Below are 26,343 nucleotides of genomic sequence, written 5' to 3'. Positions count from 1 at the left end.
TGTATAAGCTGGGCCGCGTTCCAGGAGCCTGACAGTGATGGTCTTTCTGGAAATATCTCTCTCACTAACTAAAATACAGTAAATTCAGATGAAGGAATCGTCAAAATAACGTGCCTGGCACCATGGCCTTGATATTTCTATATTGACAAGTGGAACTTGAGCTGCTGTTACCTATGTAGGTAGGATTTGGAAATGTGTGAATTTGGCAATGGCCAATAATAATAAAATGAAAATAAAATAAAATACACCTCCCACATCCATCGCAGACAGCACAGATAGTTCCCTATAGGGATTATTAAAGTATTCTGATTCTGATTCTGATCATTTACTCATGATACCCCAAGTTAAATAACAGAGAATGTTTTTTATGTCACCATACAAAACTCTTCATTACATTGGATTTGACAGAATTGTAATTCATGTTAGATATCCAAGGATTCATTTTGGCATGTGAACTGGACAGCTGCGACACAGAGGTCAATAAACAGAAAAATAATCATGAAGTCGCCTTGAATGCTTTTGGAGATGAGATGCTCCATGGCACAGCCAGGGGTAGTGAGCGAGCCAGCCAAGCACCCGGGCAGTGTCGCTCGATTGCATTTTCAATTTCTTAAATTCAATTCAGTTAGAATAATTTGAAAGCTGTTGCTGATATTTAGTGGCTACATGTGGACAGTTTCGAGGTAAACGTTCAGTGTTGCTTTTGGATAAAATACCTATGATTAAAGTAAGACAGACCAGCATAACCCACACAGAAAAGGCTTCAAACAGCAATGCTGAATGACCGCAGCAGACATCACTGAACAATTGTTGCTCTGCCATCATCACATACAGTGTATTTCATTTATTTAAAAGGTTGTCATTTCCTTTACTTAGAAGCAAAAGCACTAATATCACACTAAGAATGTACTCCAAGTAAAAGTTAAAGTCAAAACCTTCATCAAATATTTGCACAACTGAAGAACCAAAAATAAGTGAACATTGTTGCAATCTGCCAACATTTTACTGATGATATTTGTTGATTAATGAAACCTTTTAAAAACTACATTACTGCATTGTTCAACTAGAAATGATTAATTTGCTCTTTGTAATTATTTCACATCATTGGTTTGAGGGCAACGCATAATATTCAGCTAAATAATTATATTTTTGAAGAAAATGGTAGAAATATACAAGCAATATTTGTTCACTGTTTTTATAAATTTCAGTTCATTGTTATTTTAACTCGCCTGATCAGGAAATGAAATGTTTGACATTGGAGCGCTGCAGGCGACCTCTGCTGGGGATCTTGCGCAGCACCGCTCTGCGTCTCATGTTCGTCGAGCTTCTATGCCGAAAAATACTTTTTTAAGGAAGTATATTCAATCTAGATCCGTACTATATCATCAAAACCGTGCACTAACGGTTATTTGTTTTTATTTATTTTCACATTTCATTTGTATACATTAATTCACTTGCAGCAGATGTTTACATTTTATTCATAAATATTTCAATTCAAATATATATTGCACATTTCATATATTTGAATACATTTTTTTAATGCTTGTGGCTAGTTTTTCTTTTTTTTTTCTTTTTTTTTTTTTAACTGACTTGAAATCTGCACTTTAATGCTTTTGAGGTGGAAGGAATGGTTACTGACCAGTTTCTCACAGTAATCCAAGGTGTTAGGCCCCTCACGCAAATAAAACAAAAAATGTTACGACAATCTGACATCAATACCAAATGTTTCTCTTCATTTAACACTGCACAGTCATATTGTGATGCGTGAAAAGCATTGTTTATTAATTTACAGTATTTGCTTGTCTTTCTGAGATGGTTTAAAATGAATGAATAACATAATGTGGAACAATGTGACTACACTGCATGCATGTTCCCATTTTCTCTTCTTATTGCATTTTCTAACCAAATAAGAAAGCGCACTCAAAGAGCACATAATCTCATCAACGTCATTGACACTCATCAATTGTCATATCATTCCACCAAGATGACCCAAATGTGAGGTCATCATATTGACATCTCTATACTCCACTCATTCATTCATTTTTTCATTCATTCTCAAATTGTGATTATTCATTACTATTATTAATATGAGTAGTTCATGCCTCATTGGCAAAAAAGTGGTTGTCTATAATGGAGGATTGGAGTCTCTTTTTTGTCTTTATATAGTAACTTACATTCAAACAGGGCCTACGTAAAACCATTTGAATAACTAAATCTGTATTTGATAGCAACATATGGAGCAGATCTGGTTCCAAATAGTATAGTAACATTATGAGTTTGTCTGACTTCTATTACTTTTGCGTGATATTACAAATGGGGCCAATTTTTAAATGTTGAGGAAAGTGTGATGTTTTTTAAATAACCCAACAACAATTAAACAAATTGTCAAAACAAACAAACAAAACAAAAACACGGGCGATGATCAAATATACTCCTTAATTTCTCCTCGCTGGGGTCATGCCAGGATTTAAAAGCGATATTATTTTGTGATTTAACATCATCAGCTTTTATTTTGAAAGTTCCATTAATAGCGGAAGTCTAATTCCTTGCTACCTTCCTGACGACGACATTTCCGTTTGTGTTTTTGTAAACACAGGAGAAGCCACGTCCAAACAGGGAGAGAAAAGCCTGACCTCTCTTTATGGTTAGAGCTCATGACTCCGGTTGCCTTTTTAGCCTTTAGCTTCAGCGTTTGGATTTATAACGCGAGGACAGCTGCGCTCCATCTTATGTTACGGTCCTCGCGCAATGACAAGAAAGTATCAGCTAACAACTAGCTAGGCTAACGCAAAGCTAAATCGTCCAAACTTTAGCTAGTTAGCTTAGCTTCATCTGACGCTTTTTGTAAGGTACCAATTGAATTGGTGGCGGCCGCCTCAGGTCAATGGGGAACTGTCTGTTTTCACAAAGTGCGGATGACCTGTCGCTGCTGAACGAGTCCGAGGGAGGCAGCCTGCCCGGGGAGGCTCCGCCGCCCTACCAGGTGAGCTGCGGGGACTCCGGCTCAGTCTACCGCGGGGATTTGAGGACGTCTCGCCGCTGTGGGGTTTTAATACATCGATATCGTAAAGTCAGCTGATCAGCGATTTGTGCCCGTCGGACGATTCGGGATAAAAACTGTAGATCATTTATTTGGATCAGAAATGTCAACTCGGTGGATTCAAAAATATTAAACTTAATACATAAAACAAGACCAAAAGTATATGCATCATAAATGTCTCAGCTGACATTTTGCACAATTGTTTTTTTCACCCCTCAGTTTTGAAGCAGCAGTCCTCTTCCTCATTAACTGGTACAACTTGTTGAACGTCAGCCCACACTTTAGCCAGACCCAATCACTTCTCTTAACTGTGGGCCATTGCAATTAATAAATACCCCAGGTTTACAATTAATTGAGCATCAGGGCTCATTGCTGCCCATTCCAGAATCCATTTCTGAGGTGCACCAGGCAGACAAGTCAATCCTGCCTCTGGATCGTTGCACATGATTGTTTAGGGCTCTGCATGCACAATGCGCTATTGTAGAATGTTCTGGTGTCCCCCCCCCCCCCCCCCCCCCCCCAGGGCAAACCAGAACTGTCCCTCTATGTGAATGTAACAAATCCCGCGCATGGCATTCTTGCCGATGTAATTTTCTCCACCAGTTTTAGCAACAAATGTAATAATAAATAACAAAATAATTGCATTTTGAGAGTTATTACACATCTAGCCCAAAATATAAACAGAATCACGTCTGAAATAGAGAAAAAGATGTTTCCTCATATTGGGCCAGAAAATTAATGATGTGGTTTAAAACCTTTGAAGGGCATTTTTAATGAATCCGTTCTGGTGGGGAATAACGTTTTTTACTCGTCTATACGGGATGGAATAAGTTCAGTTAATGGTCAGAATCAGATTGTTCAGTGTTGGCACGCTATTTCTTGTGACATGTATCCGATCACACATAATTGTTGTCAAGGCGTTTGGTGCGACCACAGATGGTGACACGTTTCTGCATAGCAATCCAAACTTCATTTAATTGTAAATAAGACAAAAATCATTGGCGCAGATAATCGTGTCTAACAGTTTGCCAGGCCAATAATTGCCTAATCCCTAGTTCAAGCACGGGCACATTGCAGTGTCTGCTGTCCTCCACGTGACTTAAAGTGAACTAAACTGGCATGATCAGCTTGACAAATATTACTGTTGCATTTCCAATGACAGTTTTGACTTGGGGAATCCATCTGTTAACGCCTCTGATGTCGGAGTTTGTCTTTCTGTCGCTTCTCTTTGCAGGAACGCACCCAGTCGCTGCCAGTGTACCATCCCACACCGAGTGAGAGTCGACTGGCTTGCCAGCTGACTGAGGAGGAGCAGGTCCGCATTGCACAGCGAATTGGTCTCATCCAGCACTTACCCAGGGGGATCTTTGACCTGACCTCAGACCCGTCTGACAAAAAAGTCAAAGAGTGAGTCAAGAATATTGTATTCTCTGCTGTATATTCATTCCCTATGCATTTTGAAATCTTTCAAACTGGTTAACGTGATGTTCTTTAGATATATTATCTTCATGGTTCTCTCTGTGCCAGGTGTGTGATCTGTATGATGGATTTTGAGTATGGCGACCCCATTCGATTCTTGCCCTGCCTTCACATCTACCATGTGGATTGCATCGACACCTGGCTGATGCGCTCCTTCATCTGCCCCTCCTGCATGGAGCCGGTAGACGCGGCCCTGCTGTCCACTTACGAAACCAACTGAGCAACCCCATGGTGGCTGCTCTCGCCTAACTGCACATTTCTAACTGAGACTGGCTTTCTTGTTCAAAGAGGTAGCAAAGGTGATGTGGTATTGTGCTGAAGCTTAGAGGGAGTTTTAGGATGCAGACAGCATATTGCCTAGGCCGGGTAACGTCTTGCCCTGCACAGTAGGACAACGATCCAAATCAAGCTAGATCTGTAGCAAAATATTACTGCAGTAGGAGTAGTTTCACGTTTGTGTAACTGGTCTATAATAATTAGTGAGATTTATGATAATTAGATGCCATCAATGCAGTTAACGTCCATTTTCAAGACACAATGTGTTACATCATTGTAGAACTGCAGCAAATTTGTCTTGGAATCATTTTGTCTAAAAAACCCATGAAAACATGAAATGAGGTTACTGTTTTGACGCATTTATGGCCCAGAATGTCAGGAAAACACGGGCCTCTATATGCAAATCAATGATGGAAGCGCAGACAACACGTCGCCTGAGGCGTTCTGAACAAAGAACAGGTTCATTGACCATTCATGCCTACAGCGCCATGAGACAAAATGGTGCTTTTGAAGACATTTGAATATGGAATTTTATTTTATTATAGTCTTGTCTGAAATCAAGATTGTTTCCTTTTCGAGCTGCTTTTATTAATGTGGGTCTTGTTTTTGCCTTTCCTCGATATGGATCATTTCCTTTGCTTTGCCTCTCTTGATTTTTTTTTTTTTTAAACAGTAGCAAATCCTTTTCATTGTTCACTGTTTGTGATATTTACAAAGTCGGGATGTAGTGTGCAACGCCCCCTTAAAGCACCTTGGGAAACCCCATGTATGGCGATCTGTAGATTGTGCATTTCTTAGATGATTGTGAGTTTTGTGTGGTTTTTGAGGAGATACTCGGTCGAGCATGTCCTTGCATGTCAAGTTGACATTGTGAATTAACCCTGTTAATTGTAAGTCTTGTTGCAATAGCCTGTCTCGATGACTGATGAATGAAAAATAAGCTGCAATAGAAAGGAATATATCTTGAATATGAAGCTTTATTTCAACTTTCTAAGATTTAATGATGACAATAAGAAGAGACTTCTAATTTGCCCAGGCTGCTGTGCCTTTTGATTGAGTTAAGCCTATTCCTGTGAAGTACAATCATTTCTAAAATGTCTTTTGGGTTTCTTTCAGTTGTTGTCTAGGAGTAGAGCGATACCAGCACAATGTGAATGAAATAGGCCTAGAAAGAAGCCAGAAAACTTGGTGGGCTGCAGTCATTTTGTTTTAATTTATAGTGTGTACCACTGGTGCATATGTTTAGGAAAATTATTACAATAAAAAATAAATACCTGGTTATACAAAATCTAATGTTTTTCTTTGTGTGTTCATAGTAAAGACTGGAAAAAAAGACACAATCATTGGTCATTATCAGGTAAGGTTGGTGTTCCTTGAAAGAACGAACAACTTGGGAAGCATACAAAAGTGTGTTTAGAGCAGTTCTGGATAAAGTATAATCAAGGACGCAATCCGAATGAGGAAGGGGTGAAAATAATCCTGCATGTTGTTGATGGCCTGCCAGCAGTTGCGTTCAATAATCATGTAGTTGTATGACCTGGGAATCTTTCCCAGTGTTTAATCATTTTAACACTACGGGCCAAATCAACAGCAGACACGTGGTCAGGCGCCAGAACATTAGTGCAAATGTCAACCAGCTGGCCCCTCAAAATGAGCAGGGTCTCTACATTTACAAGAAAGTATGCGTGAGCAGTGCCAACTAAAGCTCCAATGAAGCGAGAGAGTCTCTCATCCAAAGATTTTATGAACAATATTAAAACGCATATTTCACTTTTTAATGCACAGCAGGTGACTGGCGCACATTGGCTTCCAATCCTTTCATGTATGCACGTTATAAATGTTACCAAGTTAAATTAATAAAATATTCAACCAATCTTTATTGTTTACAGATGAATAAAACCTGACAAAATTCTAGTCAAGTAAGGTTTCTTACAGTAAGTAAGCGTGATATCAACACCTAAACAGAAAGCGTCTCTTTGTGCGTCTTCTCTAAAGTGCGTAGATTCCAATGCTGACTGAGGCCAGGGCCACCAAAATTCCCAGTCCCACCCTGAGCAGCGGGATCGTTTTGCCTGTGGTTTCATCAAGGTGGAGCATCCTTACTAATTTGGAGTGTGAACGATCACGCGCCTTGCTTTCAGCGACACTCAGTATCTTCTGTAAATCGTCAAAAACCTGTAAATTGAAGAAAATCAAAGAATGTGCATCAGTCATTGCAAAATGACTAAGCTAGTAAATTCGTGTGCTCTTGAGCGAGCACGTCTCTTTTACACTTTCTCTCTTTGTGAGCTGCCATCGTACCTGGATGTTGTACTCGAACGCTCGGACCGCCTCATCTAAGACGGCCTTCCTCTGCTCCTCCGTCAGGTCCACACTGTTCATCCGGCTGCGGTACAGCTGCTTGAAAAGGTTGGGGCTGGACACACCGGGGAATTCAAAGAATGAGAGGCCCTCACGGCTCTTCAGGCCCATGGACTTGTGGGCAATTCGACCCAGGACTTGTCCTCCAGATAGGTCACCCAGGTACCGGGTGTAAGCGTGGGGAACCAGCAACACTGGGTTTTCATTACCAATCTGAAAAAAGGAGCATTTCTGCTATAAATAGCAGGAAAAAGACACACACACACACACACATATATATATATGAGCGAAAGAGAGAGAGAGAAATTGAAGGCAACATGCCTGTCTGAGTCTGTGGCAGTAGCGTTCAGTGGCTGCAGGAACAACAATCTTCTCTCTCCAGTTCTGGCCGTAGAAGTGCTGAAGGTCTGCCTCGATGGCCGACAGCCTGGCCAGCTCAGTCGGAAAGTAAATGGGTGCGACACCAGGGTGGTTGGAGTTCTTCTCCATCTCATCCTCCAAGGTCTGGTAGATCTTATACAGCGAGCATAGGAGGAGCTGAGGAGGAGCAGAGGTGACGTCAGATTAGAGCTGGGCGATATATCGCGGGTTGTTCCACGTACAATCGCGTACAAATTGTTATCGTAAATGTTTTTAACGCATCGGTACGTCTCCTCGGTACATGCAGTGAGGGAGGACATGAGAGCGGCTGGTGTTGGGGAGGACGATGCAAAGGACAGGGTGAAGTGGAGAATGTTGATATGCTGTGGCGACCCCTTACGGGACAAACTGAAAGTACAGTAGTAGTAGTAGTACTTGATCACCTTGTACTGTTGCAGTGTGACTTGGCCCCTCTGGAAGCTCAGCATCAGCTCTGTGCTTTCTGCCCTTTCGTGACTCTCCTTGGTCACCACCTTGATGTGTTCCGACAGATCCCTGCGAGGAGGAAATGAATATGAAAATACGTGAATGTGTAAGTATGAACTGATTGCGAGTCAAGTCCATCAATTATTATGACAATTGTCGGTTCCTATACAGAACTTGAACCAGGTGACAAATGTTAACAAGCAGAAGCAGCAATGAGCACACGTTAACAATAACTATAGTTATCGTTGCTGCAGATAACAAAATTCTGAAAAATGTTTCATCTTTAGAAAGAAAGCATTTTAAAATGTGGCATTACTTTCTGCAAGACTTGTAGGTGTTCATCAAAGACCACCCTCTATCCATACCATGATACAGCGGTTGAGCAAAGCTCTGATAGAAAAGAATGTCACCGCACAGCTCAAGCCTATCTCAGCTGACATCGGGGGGGGGGGGGGGGGCACATCACACAGACTAGAAGCTGACTCATGGGGTCTACAATAGGTTTAGAGATACGGCTCTGAACATACCTCTCAGTTGTCAGATTTGTCGTCTTCTTGCCTTCCCCCATTGTGAGCCTGAAAGGGGAAAGATATTAGAGAAGTACTTTTACCGGACTTAGAACATTGTCCATCATGATCATTAACATTGCACGTGGATTTAAAATGTGTAAACTATTAGAAAGTAGGGATGGAATTACAAGAATGGCAACAACAATAAAGGTGTGTTTTACTCACCGGTTAGGAGGATGTTGTGTGGGTTTTGTTCCAGTTCAGATTTCTCGTAGGACGTCTGCTGTCGTTCGCACTGTGTGTGCATCATCAGCCGTCTTCCCATTTTATATGGCTCTCCTTTTCCCCCTCCCTCTGTCAGCTGAGTAAAAAGCTCCAGAGGGAGGGGACAAAAGGGCTTAGCATGAGCTGGGAAGTTTTAGCACTGCCCTGGAAAAGCAGAAGAAGGAGTGCTGAGTGCCAAAACATGACATGTGCATTTGTGGAAACTCACATCCTCCCACGCTCGAGGAGGAGCCAACGATCACATGACTCTCTGTAAGACACAGTGTTCTAAACTCTGGTAGAGAGAAAAACACAATCCACATTATTGTGTCATCAGAAAATCAACTTCATTAGATTATCACTCAGACCTTAGTTAAGATTTAACAAACAACACGCAATACTGAGAAGGTAGAGCAGATCCGAGAACTACGGGGCTGTTTGTGTTTATTAAAAGTAAAAAAAAATAACATGCAGCATTCTATGTTTTGGTCAACTCATTGACAATTTAAACAGTCATGTAAAAAAGTTAATAAGGGGTAGCTGTCTTCTGTTTCTTTAACTGCAGATTGAGCACGAGTCAATGATGACGAAACACAAAAGAAATCAGTAACACACTTGAGGATCTACAGTAAAAGCAGGCGCTCAAATAAAGCATATATTTTTATATTGGGGCAAATTAATTTTTTATTTTTCAAGTTATTTTTTTAAATATTAAATTAGATTATTGATATGATTAAAATATCTCTGGATGCTTTAATCAATGGCTTTAATGATAAGAATGACTTTACCTGGAAATGGCTTAAATCTTAATATGGTATATTGATTAAACCGTTTGTGAACATAGCTATCTGGATAACTTGCAGACATCAAGTGCAACGATTTCCACTGTGTCAACAACAAAAAGTCATTTCCTATTTACTGACACAGCACTTCAGAAATAAATGTTGAAACCTTCCTGTAAATGTACTCTGATCAATTTAATTGATAATTGTCAGCTGATCGTTTTATTTCGGAAATGTGTCGCTGAACTTTAATCTGCTCGGTCAGCTGCAGGGAGACATAATATTATTTATTCATTCATGTAATCTCGCTTAACATGACTCAGCAGAAAGGAGCGCCAGAGGGGAGCGCTAAACATGACGCGGCAGTTTTCCTTCACGCGGAAAAGTAAAGTCCATTACTTCCGTTCCGTGACCACCGCTGCGATGTGTTTCCACAAGGATACCAGGAGAGCCGTGGCCTGACGAAGGTTATTAGTTTCTCTTCTGTAATTTACGCGTTGGGTCGACGCGTCCAGAGATACTCGAGTTAATGTGAGCTTTTATCCAAAGATAAATCAATCAGCGCAGACTTCAGGCTCGCTAGGCAGACATGCTACCTGGTAACGAACGTAACTCTTATTTGGGCAGATAAATGTTCTTCAATTAACTTTTATTATTGTATTTATTTATTTATTATTATTGTATTCAGGAATTAGAGGTGCGAATACTTCTAGAGGGCAGGCCGACGTTTATTCTGTTGTTAGCAGCGGTCCGGACGGGATATGAAAACGGGTCTGAGGCGTCTTACTAAATATTGCTATTTAATATTATTGAAATTACCAATTCAATAGCCTTTAAGCTACATAAATATCCCCAAGTAATGATAACAATTATTATTTTACATTCTTGAGATGTGGTCCTGTATAAAATGCTAAGCGGAACCTTTGACGCTGCGGTGTGGTGGTCACCCGGAGCTTAGAATGGGTCGGCTTCCTGTCCTGTAACTAGAGTGAAATGCAAGTGGGTGGGCGTTTCTTGCTCTGTTACCTTTTATTATTATAGGTGATAATGCATTTCCCAATTTTTTCTCAATTGTAAAGGAACTCTTTAAGGATCTGAGTTGCAGTGGAGTAGAAATAAAAAGTTACATTAGATGGAAATAATCAAGTAAAAGCAGACGTGACTGAAACTTACTACAATACCTCAGTACTGGACTCCAGTAATACACTAAGTTACTTTTCACCACTTACCGTGTACAGTATTGGCGTGGTTCTTACAAGTAATTTCAAAATAAAACAAAATTATTTATTTGCTGTCATTCTCAGAAACTTTAACACCAAATTTAAATATCTCAGCGCTTTAGACATCAGAATTAATTTTCTATCCATCATAGCAGCGCTATTACTTCTGAAGTTCTAGTTTATTCTCCTGCATTGATTTGCTTGCGATCAATCGTAGCTTAACACTTCTGTAACGTTGCCGTTGCAGAATCACCGTCTGTCTCATCCCTGTCTCTGTAGATGGAGGGTCAAGCAGGACACACGAGTGAACGCACCCAGAGAGAGAAGAAAGTGTCCCATGAGCACGTAAAGATGGACGTTCAGGACCCGAAAGAACCGGAGGAATGCGGCGCTAAGAGATTTGACAAGGTGGAGTGCATTGCTAGTTCAGGGACTGTTTTATTAGGTTTTATTTCAGATGTATTTATTTTTCCCACGTCCCCTTGTGATGGCTTCCAATTCACTTTTTGCTCAGGGAGCACAGGACCTGACCATCAAAGAAAGGCAAATCTCTGGTATGTACTTTTTGAACATGCTTAATGTGTGAGGAGCTGAACGGATTTATATTGTAACATATCATCAAACGCAGTTGTTGTTTTTTTTAAAAGGGGTAGTAAAGGGTAACGACTGATATCACTCCGATAGATAACCCTTTGTTTGTAAGATGAAGAGATGGTTAATGATGCACGACATGTCGCAGGAAAGAGTCAAACTGAGCCTGAACCTGGGGAAGAGTCCTTCCATCCTGCATTTGTGGTTTGTTTACCAGAGGACAGGTGGGGGATAAGAGGAGAACAAGAGGTGAGGGAATATTTGGGACATGAGATTGCGCTCGTTGGAAGGATATCACTGTATCTAGAATGAACATTTTCCTCTTTCCTAGAGCATTCACGACCTTTTGTCAGATCCCTGTTGCCCAGCAGAGGGCAGCATTCACCAGGTACTTACCCTGGATGTTTAACTTTAGTTCAGTTTTCAGGTCTGCTGATAAAACATTTTCTACCTGTCTGTTTCTCCCAGACGAGTCCAATCTCCATGTTAGAGTACTGGGTCTATATAGACCACGAGAACAACATGGCAGACTGCCCTATTATCAGAGCAATCGCCCCTCCAGCCTCTCCTGTCACCCACAGTCCAGTGGTCCAGTCCAAGGTATCGGGCCCCGTGGCTGACACCGACCGTCTCAGTAATGTTGCATGTGGTCCCGCTAGTTCAGTTTGGAGTCCCGGCTGCTTTGAACAGGACCCTGTCGGTGCTGCAGCTCATCTCCACCTGCTGGGGGAATCCTTGTCCCTGATTGGACACCATCTTCGGGGGACAAATGTGAGTGGATTCATTGTAGGAAATACATTTTTTTTTTTTTTATTCCTTTTGAACACTGATCTGGAATCCTGTATTTGATATTCTAAGAGTATTAAATAGATAAAAGTAAAAGGACATAATTAGATGCATTTTTTTAAAACCCTAGAATAGATAATTGCTTCTTGACAAACTGGAGGTCTTGACCACATACTGAATACAGCATGTAGGAGCAACACAGGTGAATATGCATATTCATTAGGTGGCACAGGTGTTGCACAGCTTCAGGCTGGGTGGTGTGTGTGTGTGTGTGTGTGTGCGTGTGTGTGTGTGCGCAAAACATTTTTCTGGCGCCTCTGAAATGGATTTGTCTCAAACGTGTTTCCCTGCATGGCTCCAGCTGATAAGGATCACGTCTGGCAGGTTTCATTCTGCATCTCGAGGATGTCTACTCACCTGACCCAGAGCTCGCAACTTCTTTTGTGTTTCTGCAGAAATTGGTGAGCGTGTCGGGCAGCATGTCTCTACTCCTGGACTCTCTGCTGTGCGCCCTGGCTCCTCTAATCTGCCTTACTGCTGAGGTACCAGAGCTGAGGAGCTGCACACAAAACACACGGGTGAGAGACACGACCCCTATTTGTACCCTCTTTCTATCACACACACATGCAGGAGTGAAATTAACGTGCTGTAATCATCTTTCAAGGCCTCTACTCTGGAAAATATTTCCTATATGATGCCCGGGATGTGAGGAAGACTCCACTGCTAATGCACAGCGATGCCAAAGGACGATACTGGCCACCTTGGTTCTGAAATATTATTTATTTGCTTTACAAATGTTATTTCTGTTCTGCTGTAAATATGGAAATTTACTTGAAAAAGTTATCTTTTTGTTATTTAATAATAAAAGAAAAAGCATGAAGATTGAATTTTGAAACTTGATTTGAATGACCAGAATCTTTCTATGTGTTACTGGACAAAGGTTTCAGTGTTTTCTGATTCACATCATCACATTGAGTGGATGTACAATATAGCCTCCTGTTTATTCTCAAATTTAGATATCTCATTAGAAAATACAAATTATTTTTTTATATTTGATTATAAATCCCACTGTCTAATTTCTCTACCCAGAGCTTATGTACTCCATAATTGACATTCCAAAAATTAAAAACAGCCTGCTGCTGTAAAGATTCACTCAGGTTAAACAGGAACTGGCCCAGGTTGATCACAACTTATTAACTATGTCTTCCAAGGAGTTTCAGTGATCAATCTGTTAGCAGAGTAAAAACAGCTTGATGGATTTCTTCTTTTTTTAATTACCAGGTGGCCACAGGTGGGCGCTGTTGCCTCACAGCAAGAAGGTCACAGGTTCAAATCCGACTTGCAGCCTTTCTGTGAGGAGTTTGCATGTTCTCCTCGTGTCTGCGTGGGTTCTCTCTGGGTTCTCTGGCTTCCTCCCACCACCAAAAGCATGCGTGTGTGTGTGTTTGTGTGTGTGTGTGTGTGTGTGTGTAAATTAGTGTTTGCCTACGTGTGGCCCTGCGATGAACTGGCGGCTTGTCCAGGGTGTATCCCGCCGCTCACCTGTTGACGGCTGGGATTGGCTCCATCACGACCCGATAACGGACAAAGTGGTAAAAATGAATTTTCCTTCATCATGACTACAGCTATTAGTCGGTTTTACAAATATGACACAATCGTAAAGAGTGCAGTATCTGTGCAGGATATTCATTTCTGCAGAATACTCAGTCCATTCTTCACGGGCTATGATCACTGGAGGTTAAAAATATGCAGTGTGATTGTGCGTGTGCTCGTCCTTTGCACAAGATAATGTTTCTATCTTGACTTTGCACAGTGCAATTGTGACAGTCTGCAGCATGACCTCATTTCTGATGAGGGAAGGTGACGGAACATTAAAGTATTATTTGTCACATTTTAACCAGCAATTAGCATCTTGACGTTTTAAGTCATCCATTCCTTTTGACGCTTCCAAGGTTTAGGAGATTATAAGTAAAGGTAGAATGCTTTGCCTGCACCTTGGGACCAGGGATGCCTCCACCCCTGCTTGGAATGTGCAGCAGCCTGAAGACAAAAGAAACCTGTTGTTGCAGGTTGCAAGCAGCAATACACTCACAAGACTGTTTGTGTGGGCATGTGGACCGATCTGGGAGTGGTTTAGGTGGGTGCCTCCCAGAGACGAACCTCACCTGCACAGGAAAGCTTGTCTGCTTGTCTGGAGGAGAGATAGATTTCAGTGCCAGCTGAGCGCACAGAGAAGACTTTCTATGACCGCAGCTTCTAAGACCTCAAACAGTTGAGTAAGTATGTTCTCTTTTATTGTTTCTATAATACAGCTGATGACTAAGGTGTGATGTGTCTGTATAAAGGTGTCACACAATGTTTACTGGTCATGTTTCTATGTAATATATCAGCTGTGTGTATACAAAATATCTGGTTGGTGCTTTGGATATACGTATAGATAATACTTCTGCTTATTCAGTTCAGCGTCGGCTCCGAACTGACACAATGCCTGTCGGCTGATCAGTTCGGCTGCGCGCATTTGCGGATGAACACATTTCACGCATATTTGCTTATCAGTCAAAATGTTCAAATCCAAATAGAATGTAGTTGGACAGGACTGGCGAGGTGTGGCGTGCCAGATGAAACTGGAGGACGTCGTTCAAGACGAGTAGATTAATAGTGAAATGTAATAGATTCTTAGTTATATAACCCGATAAAAGATGGGATGCTGTTTGAGTTGCAAAACATCGAAACTCCATATGCAATGGGAAATAGCACACCGACGAACGCATATCAAATGTTGAAAATGTGTGGTTTTATTTTATTTTTTATTGTCAGCCCATTTTGAATTTGAAGTTAGAAACGTGTTTCAGGTAAGTGAGGCTGTAAAAGTTAAATGTTTCAAGACAAGCGCTGGTGGAACTCAAAATGAATGATTTTTACTGGCACCGCTCTGAAAACCATTTAATGGTTGCACAGCAATTGGTGCAAATGTAAACAATATAATAGTACATATTGTAACTGAACATGGGTTGCTCATTCTGGCACATCCAGACGTTCCGTCTGTCTGGCCACATATTTTCATCTACATCACAAGAGAGATCATTAATCGCAACGCAGCGAGGAAAGAATCTCCTGGAGTGGCGAATCCACCCTCTGCATGACTCTGCTGTGATGTCATCACGTGCTGCGTCCATGGCTGCTAGCAGGGCCATTTGCACATAAAGAAAGGTGTAAAAATGTGTGACTAGTTCAACAGTTTTGTATGTAATGACTCAAGAAATGAATTGAAGACTATTAGTTTTATTGGGATCGACTATTCAGCATTCATAAGTATAGTTCATTTTGACTGACACGACACAAGCAAATGATAATGTTGTTATAAAACAGCAGAGAATTGAATGAAAGCAACTGATACATGTCCAACAGCATTTGCAATTTGCTCAGAGGAAGGAGAAATTGCTACCATGATGTGCACAAATGACTGACTGTTGTGTCGATTCAACTAATTGTTGTGAGAATTTTCATTCTGATCTGAGAAAAGTACCAAAGCGAATGAGAAAAACTGAAATGAAAAAAAATCCAAAAGTGAAATTCCTCCAGTAAATCACGGCTGCTGCTGCATCCTCCGGTTTAAAACGTATCGTGGTCATCCAGGCCGTTATCGGCACACAGTTCAAACGGCAGCATCAGGGCGTGGGGGATGAACAGAAATGCAAGGTGAATGTCAAAGGAAACTAAGATTTTTCAAGACCGTTTCACTTTGATTTGCATGTCCACAAAACTTTAAAGACATGAACACACAATTCTTACAACTGCTTTTGTTTTTGTTTGCTGTCCAGTCATGAGTGCACACGTGGGAGGCAGCTATTATGCGTCCTCAAACTCAGATCTCAGACTAATTCTTCTGGGAAACATTGGATGTGGAAAGACCTCATCAGCAAACACAATCCTGGACCAGCAGGCCCCCATCCCACCAAGCGACTCCAGGAGCTGTCAGCTGCGACAGGGCTTTTCTGACGGCAGGAATGTGACCCTGGTGGAGGCGCCAAGGTGGTACTGGGCTGGTGGAAAGATGGTGGACAGCGTCCGCAAGGAGACGGAGCAAGCGAAGACGCTGCTAGCACCGGGCCCACATGCTATTTTGCTACTGGTGCCCATTGGCCTGTTCACAGAGGTTGGTCATAGTCCTTTATCGCAATTAGCAGGTGACGGTGAATCTGGGTTTGGTTTGAGTCTAACTGTTCAACTTATTATTGATATTTCTTTTCTAATTCTCTTTGCCTGGGTGTTTCAGATGGAGGCTCACGTGCCTGAGGAGTTAGAGAAGGTGTTTGGGAAGGAGGTGCTGAATCACACCCTGGTCCTGCTGACCTGTGGGGACTACTTAATGGGGAGAACCGCGGAGGTATCACAGTTGTGCACTCTGTGGGGTGCTGATTAAAAAAAAAAATACAAATCAAACGTTCTCTTTTAGTTTCTAAGGTCTTGTTAAAGCAAATTTTTATTTAATTTCTTTAAACATAAAGTGTGTGGGCTAGTGACTGGAGAGGGGCCCGTTGTGCTCGGGTGTAAACGCAATGTCTTTGTGTTTGCAGCGTAAAAAGTGTGACATATAATGATAAATAAAGTGTTTCTTCTTCTTATGATACTAGGTTGTTAGCATTATTCCCTCCCCACTGCATTGCAATTCTTTGCCGTTTCCTGCAGCAATACCTGCGGGAAGAACACTCAGGCCTGAGGCAGATCATTGACAACTGTGGCGGGAGGTACCATGTCATTAACAATCGGCAGCAGCAGAACAGGGAGCAGGTCCGCGGGCTGCTGGACGAGGTGAGACAATGACTCAGAGGACACGATCGGAACCAATATATGATTCACGGCTTATGCTGGGGCCTATCCCATAGCTGGGGCGGGAGGTACATCCTGGATGAGTCGCCAGCTTATCGCATTTAACACATAATCTTTTCCCCCCCACATCATTTATTGACTCTAGTCTTTAGATGTATACGCATAATCGAAACGAAGGTGTCGTTCACGTTTCTGTGTCTGTGCGGGTGTTGTGTTACAGCGTCGCGGTTTTCTTTGTTTGTCGTTTTCCCGGCAACGCCCTACTTCAGACCAGTTTGCGCTTTTCAGTCGTTGGGTTCTTTACACGTAACCGTGACTGAGACAGGGCTTACTCAGCAGTGACTAACAACAGGACTTGGTGTGAATGCATGAAGAATGCCTGGTATTCAACTTTGACGCTAAGCAGAGATAGATGGACGCAGACTAATTCCAGCAATTTCCAAAAAATAGCTTCCCTTGTTTAGTCTGATGATGTATTTTATGGGGGAATGTCCCTTCAATGTTTTCCACATTTGTATTTATGTAACAGGTTGACACTATGGTGAAGAAAAATGGGGCATACTTTATGAAAACAGCCCAGGAGAGAGAGGTGGAGAAACGAACCAAGGAACTTATGGAAGAGTACAGAGCTCGGCAGAAGGAGATGAAAGAGACGTTCACGATAACAAATATCCAGAATACAGAATCGCAGCGGAGTTTCAGAAGCGTAGAGGATTACAGCCGTCCCTTGGAGAGGAGGAGAGGAGAAGGGAGGGATGCAATGGACAAACGAGTGGATGAGAGCCAAGTGTATGATGGCCCTTATTCATCTGCAGCGCCGGAGCGACAAACGTATTCAGAGCTGGATGGCAAGCAAGTGAAGCGGACGCCGAGTTTCACACTGAATGCAGGTAAAAGCCAATAGATCCTCCTTTTTGTATCTAATGTCATTCACAATGTCAAAGTCCATGGTCAGAACATGTGGAGGGCTCATTGAGTGTTGTTTTCCCTGCAGATGGTGCTCTAAAGCCTGAAGCTGACTCAGCACAGAATGCCAGGAATGCTTGTGAGTTCCCCTCTGCCGTGTTTGATGCTTTAAAACAATTTCTGATTGTTCACTGATTCCTTTTGCCTGATTCTTTTCAGCGCACCAGAGAATCAGCAGCTTTGAAGAGCGATCCCCTCGTGGATCTCCGAGCTCCGCTTCTCCCTCGCCTGTCTTCTCCTCCTTCCCTTCATCGCCAGTCTTCGCCTCCTCTCCCTCCTCACCTCCTTCGTCCATCTCATCCTGTCCAGAGCTGCGTCTGGTTCTCCTCGGGCGGTCTGCGGCTGGGAAGAGCAGAGCTGGAAATGCCATATTGGGACAAGAGGTGTTTGAGTCACACCCAGAAAGCCTCACGGCGATTACTCAGCGCTGTGAGAAAAAGAAAGCTCTTGTGGATGGAAGAAATGTGAGCAATGTTGCTTACTTGCATTGTTTCTTTTCACCGTATGCCAAAACATCCAAACTTTGCCAGTGTTCTCTCTCCTATATCACGACTCTCGTCCCTCACTTGCAGGTGGCGGTGGTGGACACCCCAGACTGGTTTAACTCAGAGAAAACGCCAGAAGAAGTGCGAGCACAGATCTCGTCGTGCGTGACTTTGTCCAGTCCAGGTCCTCACGCCTTCCTCCTGTGCGTACCGTTAGACCAGCCGGCAAAGACGGAGCTGCAGGCTCTCGAGGCCCTCGGGTCTGTTTTTGGACCAGAGGCCATCCAGAGATACACTCTGGTCCTCTTTACCTACGCGGATAAGCTGAGAGAGAGCGGGAGAGCTGGGAAGGACAGCGTCGAGGCGTACATCGCCGCTCAGCAGGGGGACTTGTTAAAGCTGGTAGAGAAATGTGGGGATAAGTTTCATGTGATGGAGATCGGAGGAGGTTGGAAGGAGCAGCGGAATGTGTTGGAGCTGCTAGAAAAGGTGGACCAAACGGTGAAGGAGGCTGGAGAGCGATGTTATTCCAGTCCTGCTTTTCAGGAGGCAGAGAATAGATTGAGGCAGAGACAGCTGGAGATAGTGAAGGAGAGAAAGGGGAACTTTTTTGAGAGACAAGCAGCCACCAGACAGTTGAGCTCTGAGAGGCGGACCATTTATCCCTACATGCAGCCTGTGGCTGAGGAAGAAGAGGAGGCTACAGAGGATGAGATTGAGAACACGAGGGACGAGGCCGAGATGAGTGTGCGAACGGTGAATATAGAGAGCCTTCCTCCTGTTGTGCTTTCCAGCATGTCCCCTTCACTGATCCAATCCATAATAGAGAGAATGCAGTCTGCCGCAAGGAACTTACCCAAGCTGTTGGCAGATGGCTCTGTGTGGGCCGGCGAGGGCGCAAAGAAGGTGCAGGGGAGTCCAGTGTGGGGAACAGTCGGCAGTGGAGCACAAAATGTCCAGAAGATGGTGACTGCTAGTCCTGTCTGGGGGAAGGTGGGTGCTGGCGCTGGACAAGTCTCCAAGATGGTGGGAGACAGAGTTCCAAAGGTAGTAGTGGATGGGTCTTCATGGGTGGGGTCTGGTGCAAAGGCAGCAGCAGCAAGTCCCGTGTGGGGGAAAGTTGGCTCAGGGGCCAAACTGATGGCAGACGGCTCAATGCGTGCCGGAGCTGGGATTGGAAGTGGGGCGAAGAATTTAGCACAGAGTCCTTTGTGGGGCAAAGTCGGATCCGGGGCTGTAAGTGGCGCCAAACTGGTGGCTGAAAAGTCGATGCGGGTCGGAGCTGGAATTGGTGCCGGTGCAAAGAAAGCGGCACAGAGTCCGGTGTGGGGGAAGATGGGGGAAAGAGCCAAGGAAGGGGCCAAAATGGTCGCTGAGAGTTCAGTATGGGAGAAAATTGGGACGAGTGCCAAAACGGTGCCCATGGTCGTCATAGCGGGCGCACTGTTGGGCCTGGTGCTCGGCGTGATTTTGGCGGGGACGATTGGCGGAGCTGTCGGGGCAGCCACTGGATCTGCTGTAACTGAGGTGGGCAGGCGTAAATTCGGCAACAAGAGCACATTGGAAAAGGCAAGCGAGGATGCAAAAAAGGTGGAGACGTCAGTGAAGGGCAACGTGGACGCTCTGATGAAACGAGGAGAGAAAGTACTGAAAACAGAATGAGGGCCTGAACGTGTGCACAAAAAGGGGAAAGCATTGTTTGTTTTCACTCGGTGCTGTAAAGGGCTGTTCTGGTCATTAATGATCTTTAACAAAAACACACACAAAAACACTTCCTGCTTACTGCAGAAATGCGACAAAAGTTAAAGGGTTCATGTCAAAACACGTCTTTTGTCAACAGACGATTCCCAACTTCTGCATTACAGGTGTCATTCTGACAGTCACCGAATGGCAATGTGACTTTTTTTTTTTTTTTAATGGTAGAATGTAATAATATAAGAGTTAATTAGGAGGAAATGGCTTCGCTGGGCTCCTAAGAAGTGTTAAGGTTATGTGTCAAATATAAATAAAGATGCACTCGTTATTTTTTTGCTTTGATTTGTCATTATCTTCTGTTCATCTCACGTGTAGCTGCTTCTGATCGCTCTCCTTTTAACAGTGTAATCTTCCTCAGCGCTCGGTCAAGAAGAAAAGATTCATTCAATGATTCCATCCTTATCTGAATTTTATTTCACAGCCGATAATGTAAGAAAACTCAAATACAATGGTCTTGTCATTACATTCTTTAATTCAACCGGTAAAATGAAGCTACTCGTGTTTAGGTGTAGGGGGGGCTAGAAGTCCCAGGTTGGCTAGAATCATTATGCGTGGCCTCCATAGAAAGGCGACGCCGTTAGAACAACAAATTAGAATAAATTATTATTTTGGTATTTAATATATGAATATATATATATATATATAAATACAGGTGTAACTGTTTTGATCTATTCAGTCAATGTTAGGCAAGCTGGCATTTAGTTGGAAGTTATTCATTTCAGATTAAAGAAAGTGATGCTCATCACATTCAGAAACAAAAGGACAAAAGTGAAAAACATTGAGGATGGTTTCTTGTTGGTTGCAAAAGTCCCAGTAAGACGTGACTCACACAAAAAATCAGGACCTTGGAACCATAGATATTGTTGCGGTTTCGAGGTGGAGGTGCTGAATCTAATCCCTCCCCCACCGAATGAGAAGTGTGATAACACCCTGGACAAGTTCATCACAGCACCGACAGCCATTTACACATTCATGACTGCCCAATATTGCATGTTTTTAACGGAGGAAGCTGGAGAACCAGGAAACACAGAAGAAGGAACAGAAAGACCCCAGGACATGTTCTGAAGCTAAAACTTTCTTGTCCTTCATTTTGCGTGACCTCCTCCTCCTCCTTTGTCTGTAATCCATCGCTATGGTTTCAGAGAGGGGGCCGAACAGAGTGGCACCGCGGAGCAGGCACAGGCAGCATTGCGAAAGCAGCTCTTCCTGTTATGTGGCCCCCAAAAGCGGGTGTGTAGGGGTTCCCAGAACATCCTGGTGGCTGTATTCTTTTTCTGTTTTTCCACTCTCACTTTCCAGACAACTATCAACACACACACACACACACACACACACACACACAGCACACACACATCCACCACCACCACCACCAACCCTCCAAGAAACTCGTTGGCCGTCAATGAAACGGCACAAACTGTAGGCGCTTCCTGGCTATTTTAACAGAGATGCACCAGCATCGCTGCGCAGCTGCAACTCCCCCCCCCCCCCCTCACCAAGTCCACCACCACAGTGCTGAACCCCATCTCAACCGCGGTCCCACATCCGCCCCGACCTTCCTCGCACACAACCGCATGCCTACACACGGGGCATAAATCGTTTGCTTGTCCCACATCCACCCAGATTGCAGAAGCGACCAAACCAAGCTGTGATAAAAGTTCATCAACTACAAAGCAATACCCAAAATGCAATTTACAGACCCTAACCCATTGAAAGAAAAGGAATATGCAATACAAATACAGAATGCGAATCAGATAACACATTGTGACGTGTCGTTGTAGACGCTGGTGGCTGTCCGATGGTGAATTTATAGCAGCTGAATGCATCCAAAAGTCAATGAAAACCAGCTCAAAGGAAAGAAGCTCCTGTTAGAGTTAGACTTTTATTCTTACAAGCACAAGCTCTCTCTTGATTTAGTCTTCATTGCCCTGAATTGGGCCATTCATTCATAATTAAAGCTTTTACTTTGGAGACTTTGCAAATATTTTGATTTTAATACCTTTGCTCAATATTAGAGTTCAAATGCAGGAGGTTTGCTTGTAACAGAGATTTGTTATTGGTACTTTCACTTATGTAATGTAAATGTATCTCCTGCTAGGGAAACACCAGAACATTTTTAACCTGTTCCCCCCCCCCCCCCCCCCTTCCCCAGGACTGGCACCATCAGTTAGCAAACAGCTACTTTCCGTCATGCCTATTTTCCTTTGCTTGTGGCTCCCTTGTTCAACGTGCCGTTGTTAATCTGTCATCCTACAAACAAACAAACTACGCGACGTTTGGCCTCGGATCATGCTGTTTATAATGCACGACGACAAGTCCATTATGTTGATCTATGAACATGTGGACAATAGTTTTAAATAAAGATTCACATTGCGGTTTGTTCTTTCCTACCCCGGAGCCAACAGCAATTCTTTTAATGCTCTTTAACATCCCTTGTTCTGATCATGCCACACTCAGAATTCTACTTTGTGAACGCTGAAACGGAAATGTTCCCTAAACATCAGACAAACATGGCGGAACCTTCGTGTGCGTTGGGAAATCATGCTGACAAAGAACAATCCTTGGAACGTAATAAGAGGATGTCAAATGAGGAACACCATTCTAAAACAAGCTTTATTTCTGTCTGGTAAAAGTGTGTCGCAATGTCAGGGTGGGGGACGCTCAGCGAGCCCCTCCGGTGATTACAACAGCAGGAACATTGAAAACTGAATTTCAAACCGTGACGGCGTGGCGTGGAACCTCCAGGTCACCTTAACCCCGCTGGTGGAAAACGGCTCTTGCATGTCTAGGTTTTTACAACCTTTGGCGAATAATTAACACTGTAGAATCTTTATTATCTTGATCATAAAGGGATAAATAGAATGGCTATGCATCAAAATGTATTTTATTGTCGTTCCTTGAATCCTTCTTGAGATAACTGATTGATTGGATTTGCAGGAACCGTTATATTTTGCTTTATTTGGGGCAAAATTCATGTCACGTTATTGATCCATGTTTTATTTAGAGATGAAACTTTAAACGCTGAAAGAAAAACCAACATTGTGATTTTATTTGGATATAAGGCTCATGTTTGTTCTGTCTGGATGAACTTTCCTTTTTGACACAGGAATCGTTCTCATTGTTTTCAAATTTCTGCAATGAAATAGGGACAAAATATGATTAAAAAAATATCCATATCTTCATAATCCAGATATTGTTGGTGTCTGGTAATCATTTTGTCCATCAGTGTGACATTTAAGCCTCTTTGTTTGCTGTCTTTGCTGTCATCGCTCATCGGTCGTTCCTGCTACCATTCCTATGTGACCCTTGGCCTTTCCCAGAATGCCATGATTCACTGCTGAAGCCTTCCCCCCAAAGCTCTCCTCACTGTCCGTGTCGCCGTAACAGCTCGATGATGTTGGGGAATTAGCCACAGCAATGACTGAGTCGGTTGAGTCTCTGTCTCTGAGCACTGTTGCTAAGGCGGCATGGGATGGAGAAGGAGCTCCACGTTGATAAAGAGGGTTCAGCTTGTCGCTGCCCGTCTCAGCCGTGGCGCTTCCTTCCTCTGGCTCGTCCTCAGCTGTGTCCGCGCGCTTGTCTTGTGACTGATCCTTCAGGAGAGTAACCAAGAAGTTGATGTACTTCACGGCCAAGCGCAGGATTTCATTCTTGCTGAGCTTCTTGTCAGGCGGGTGGGTGGGAATGAGCCTCCTCAGCTCCGAAAAAGCCCCGTTGACGTTCTGCTGTCGCCAGCGCTCACGGCTGTTTGTGAAGACACGGCGGGCGACTTTCTGAGGAGGGCCTGCCAGACACACATAATCACCGTCCAAGTGTGCCGGACCTTAAAAGGGCATAAGAAGAGGTTTATTCCTGTACTTACAACAAGCAAGAAACAAACGTGTTGCAGATTGTTCAGATCCTGGCCTAAAAGGGTTAAAGGCCGAGAGACAAGCTAACAGAAGCTGCTGCTGCTGAAGATCTGTGAACTGCTCCTTTAATCGATTCACTCACACAAACAACATCTGACTTTTTTATTTGTTCGCACTGAAACTCACATTCATTGATTTCCATTTCAAGGTGGGAGGAGGGTCTTCTCTTGATCCGGCTGTTGTTGCTGACACCGTAGTTTCCTCCTGAAGGAGCCCGGTAAGAACTACAAATATAAGTAAAGCAATAAGCATGAAGATGAGACTTTTATGCTTCTGTGTAATAAAACCCAAAAAACAGAATATCTTGCTGAGTCCCTCCAGACATGCATCTGGAGGGCGGGGGGGGGGGGGCTTTAACTGAGGTGTGATCACGTTGCTGTCATTGATCGAGTGTTCATGGCAAGTTTAGGCTCGGCCTCATTAGATCTGATGGCGAGCTGACTCTACCTCCTGGAGGGGGAAATAGATCGATGCTTCCTGTGACAAACAGGGATGAGTGTGGAACAAACCTTTTATTATTATTCCCAGGCCCCAGGATGAAATTGGAAAATCCGTGTCGGTGCAGGAAGGCAGGAAATGGATGAATGTATTTCTGAGTGTAAGGAAGCTGGACTCCGCTACACCAACAGCAGCTTCGAGAGTTTTACGGCATCTTTGATCAGATATTTAAAATGAATGCTTCATTTATTCATTGCTTCCTGTTCTTGAGGATGACATTAGGCGGGAGGCGGGGTACACCCTGGATAGGTCGCCAGTTTATCGCAGGGCCGGGTGTCAGGACACTTTTAAAGGTTTCCAAAATTCCAAAGAATTAGCTAATAATTTCAAGTATTGTCTTCTGACTTTTCCTATTTAGTATATTGTTTTTGGCACCATAGCGTTACTTAAATGGAAAGTGGAAAATTACCAACAAATAATGATCATAAAAAAGACAGAATGGCTTTAAGGGTCAATTCTCACCTGGTGAAGAAGGGATGGCAAGACAGGTACTGCTGAGACAAGAGGGGTCCTGGGGAGGGAGATGAAGCCCCCCCAGAGCCAACAGAAGATCCAGTAGCTCCAGGAGTGGCCACAGGCAGGCAAGGCAGCTGTCCACGGCGAGGGTCTCCATGGGGCCCGGGGAGGAGGTTTGGAATAGGGTGGAGAGCCATCAGAGGGGTATTGATGAATGGGAGAGGAGGTTTGCTGTGACCGAGGCTAATGACTGGAATGTGAGAAGGAAACCGAGAGGATGAGGAGGAGGTGGGAGGTGGGAAAGGACGTGGGGGGGTTTTGGCTGGTGCTGGGAGGAGCGGCGGAGGAGAGGGAAGAGTTGGGGACCCGTTGGCTCGGGCTGGAGCGGATGTCGGCTCTTCTTTACGCTTCTCTCCCTTCTCGTCGCCCTTGGTCTTCATGACGATGGCCTTAGGTGCACTCCTCCTATTTGTGAGGTGACTGGTTAGCGCCGTCGTCTTGGCGATAGGAGGCTGAACTGAGCCTGTAGCATGGACGTGCATGCGTCCCTTGGGTGTTGTGTTGCCAGCAGAATTTGAGCTGCTGATAGAATCCGAAGTTGCGCTGCTCAAGAGGGGACTGTGCTGCTCTGCAGAGGCGCAGGACGGGGATGAGATGGAGGAGGAGGAGGAGGAGGAGGAGCAAGGTAAGTCAGGGGGTGAGGCAGGTGGGCTGGTTGGGTCCGGCTTCTCCATCATGGCGGTGAATTCAGTGCCACTCAACGGCTCAGCGGCCCAGCGTTTGTGTCCCAGTGTCTTGTCTCCGGTGTAGTCTTTACGTGTGTGGGTGTAGCTGTCACGTTAACGTGTGCCACCGGGCCGGCAGACAGGCCCGCAGAACTCATACAGCACCTTCTTGTTGAGGGTATGCGTCTTTTCCATAGAGACAATTTATGATCCCGTGTTTCCTGTATTTGTCCCGCTCTCCTGCAGGCGATGCCGTATTCTACCGCTCTGTCCCACCGAAGACAGACTGTCCTCTCGGCAGCAGTCGCTCTTTTTGTCACCTGGATCAACACGTGAGTCTTTAGTCATTCCTCCTTTACTCATCCTTGAGTTAAGCCAGCCTTTATTAAGTCCCTCATTATAGTAGAGAAGGGTCTTCCACTCTGTACTGGGATTCTAGGCGCTGCGTGGAGCCAGGCTGTTTGATGCAGTCTGAGTCGACATGGACTTTTCTTACCGTGCATCCTGAGCAACAGACGTTACATGTAATAAAGGATCTCCAGTGGCGTCTGTCAATGAATCTGCAC

At 43.8% G+C, this 26,343-nt stretch overlaps 5 protein-coding genes across 5 annotated transcripts; 3 read left to right on the top strand and 2 right to left on the bottom strand.

Moving 5' to 3' along the window:
• The first annotated feature begins 2,746 nt into the window (after positions 1–2,746).
• On the top strand, positions 2,747–4,773 carry rnf11a (ring finger protein 11a). The gene is made up of 3 exons (XM_068750518.1): positions 2,747–2,983; positions 4,275–4,447; positions 4,568–4,773. The coding sequence occupies exons 1-3, from the start codon at positions 2,885–2,887 to the stop codon at positions 4,737–4,739; spliced, it is 444 nt and encodes a 147-aa protein (XP_068606619.1). The 5' UTR covers positions 2,747–2,884; the 3' UTR covers positions 4,740–4,773.
• A 1,773-nt stretch (positions 4,774–6,546) lies between these two features.
• hmox1a (heme oxygenase 1a) lies at positions 6,547–8,824 on the bottom strand. The gene is made up of 6 exons (XM_068750517.1): positions 8,737–8,824; positions 8,530–8,577; positions 7,960–8,071; positions 7,478–7,693; positions 7,097–7,369; positions 6,547–6,970 (listed from the first exon to the last, which is right to left on the bottom strand). The coding sequence occupies exons 2-6, from the start codon at positions 8,568–8,570 to the stop codon at positions 6,785–6,787; spliced, it is 828 nt and encodes a 275-aa protein (XP_068606618.1). The 5' UTR covers positions 8,571–8,577; positions 8,737–8,824; the 3' UTR covers positions 6,547–6,784.
• A 1,131-nt stretch (positions 8,825–9,955) lies between these two features.
• LOC137907097 (HMG box-containing protein 4-like) lies at positions 9,956–13,035 on the top strand. Its single transcript, XM_068751406.1, has 8 exons — positions 9,956–10,024; positions 11,057–11,185; positions 11,292–11,331; positions 11,517–11,617; positions 11,700–11,756; positions 11,837–12,139; positions 12,610–12,732; positions 12,819–13,035. Exons 2-8 carry the CDS (start codon positions 11,057–11,059, stop codon positions 12,861–12,863), a joined length of 798 nt encoding a protein of 265 aa, XP_068607507.1. The 5' UTR covers positions 9,956–10,024; the 3' UTR covers positions 12,864–13,035.
• A 1,315-nt stretch (positions 13,036–14,350) lies between these two features.
• On the top strand, positions 14,351–20,445 carry LOC137906721 (GTPase IMAP family member 8-like). The gene is made up of 8 exons (XM_068751008.1): positions 14,351–14,430; positions 15,976–16,310; positions 16,431–16,541; positions 16,844–16,966; positions 17,514–17,874; positions 17,979–18,029; positions 18,110–18,414; positions 18,523–20,445. Exons 2-8 carry the CDS (start codon positions 15,978–15,980, stop codon positions 20,095–20,097), a joined length of 2,859 nt encoding a protein of 952 aa, XP_068607109.1. The 5' UTR covers positions 14,351–14,430; positions 15,976–15,977; the 3' UTR covers positions 20,098–20,445.
• Positions 20,446–22,996: 2,551 nt separating this feature from the next.
• Positions 22,997–25,972, bottom strand: lyl1 (LYL1 basic helix-loop-helix family member). Its single transcript, XM_068751007.1, has 3 exons — positions 25,059–25,972; positions 24,225–24,322; positions 22,997–23,971 (listed from the first exon to the last, which is right to left on the bottom strand). Exons 1-3 carry the CDS (start codon positions 25,787–25,789, stop codon positions 23,451–23,453), a joined length of 1,350 nt encoding a protein of 449 aa, XP_068607108.1. The 5' UTR covers positions 25,790–25,972; the 3' UTR covers positions 22,997–23,450.
• Positions 25,973–26,343: the final 371 nt, after the last annotated feature.

Source organism: Brachionichthys hirsutus, chromosome 17, assembly GCF_040956055.1.
Source record: "Brachionichthys hirsutus isolate HB-005 chromosome 17, CSIRO-AGI_Bhir_v1, whole genome shotgun sequence".
NCBI classification, from domain to species: domain Eukaryota; kingdom Metazoa; phylum Chordata; class Actinopteri; order Lophiiformes; family Brachionichthyidae; genus Brachionichthys; species Brachionichthys hirsutus.
Note: the sequence above shows the minus strand (reverse complement) of the source record. Positions and strands in the feature narration are given on the sequence as shown.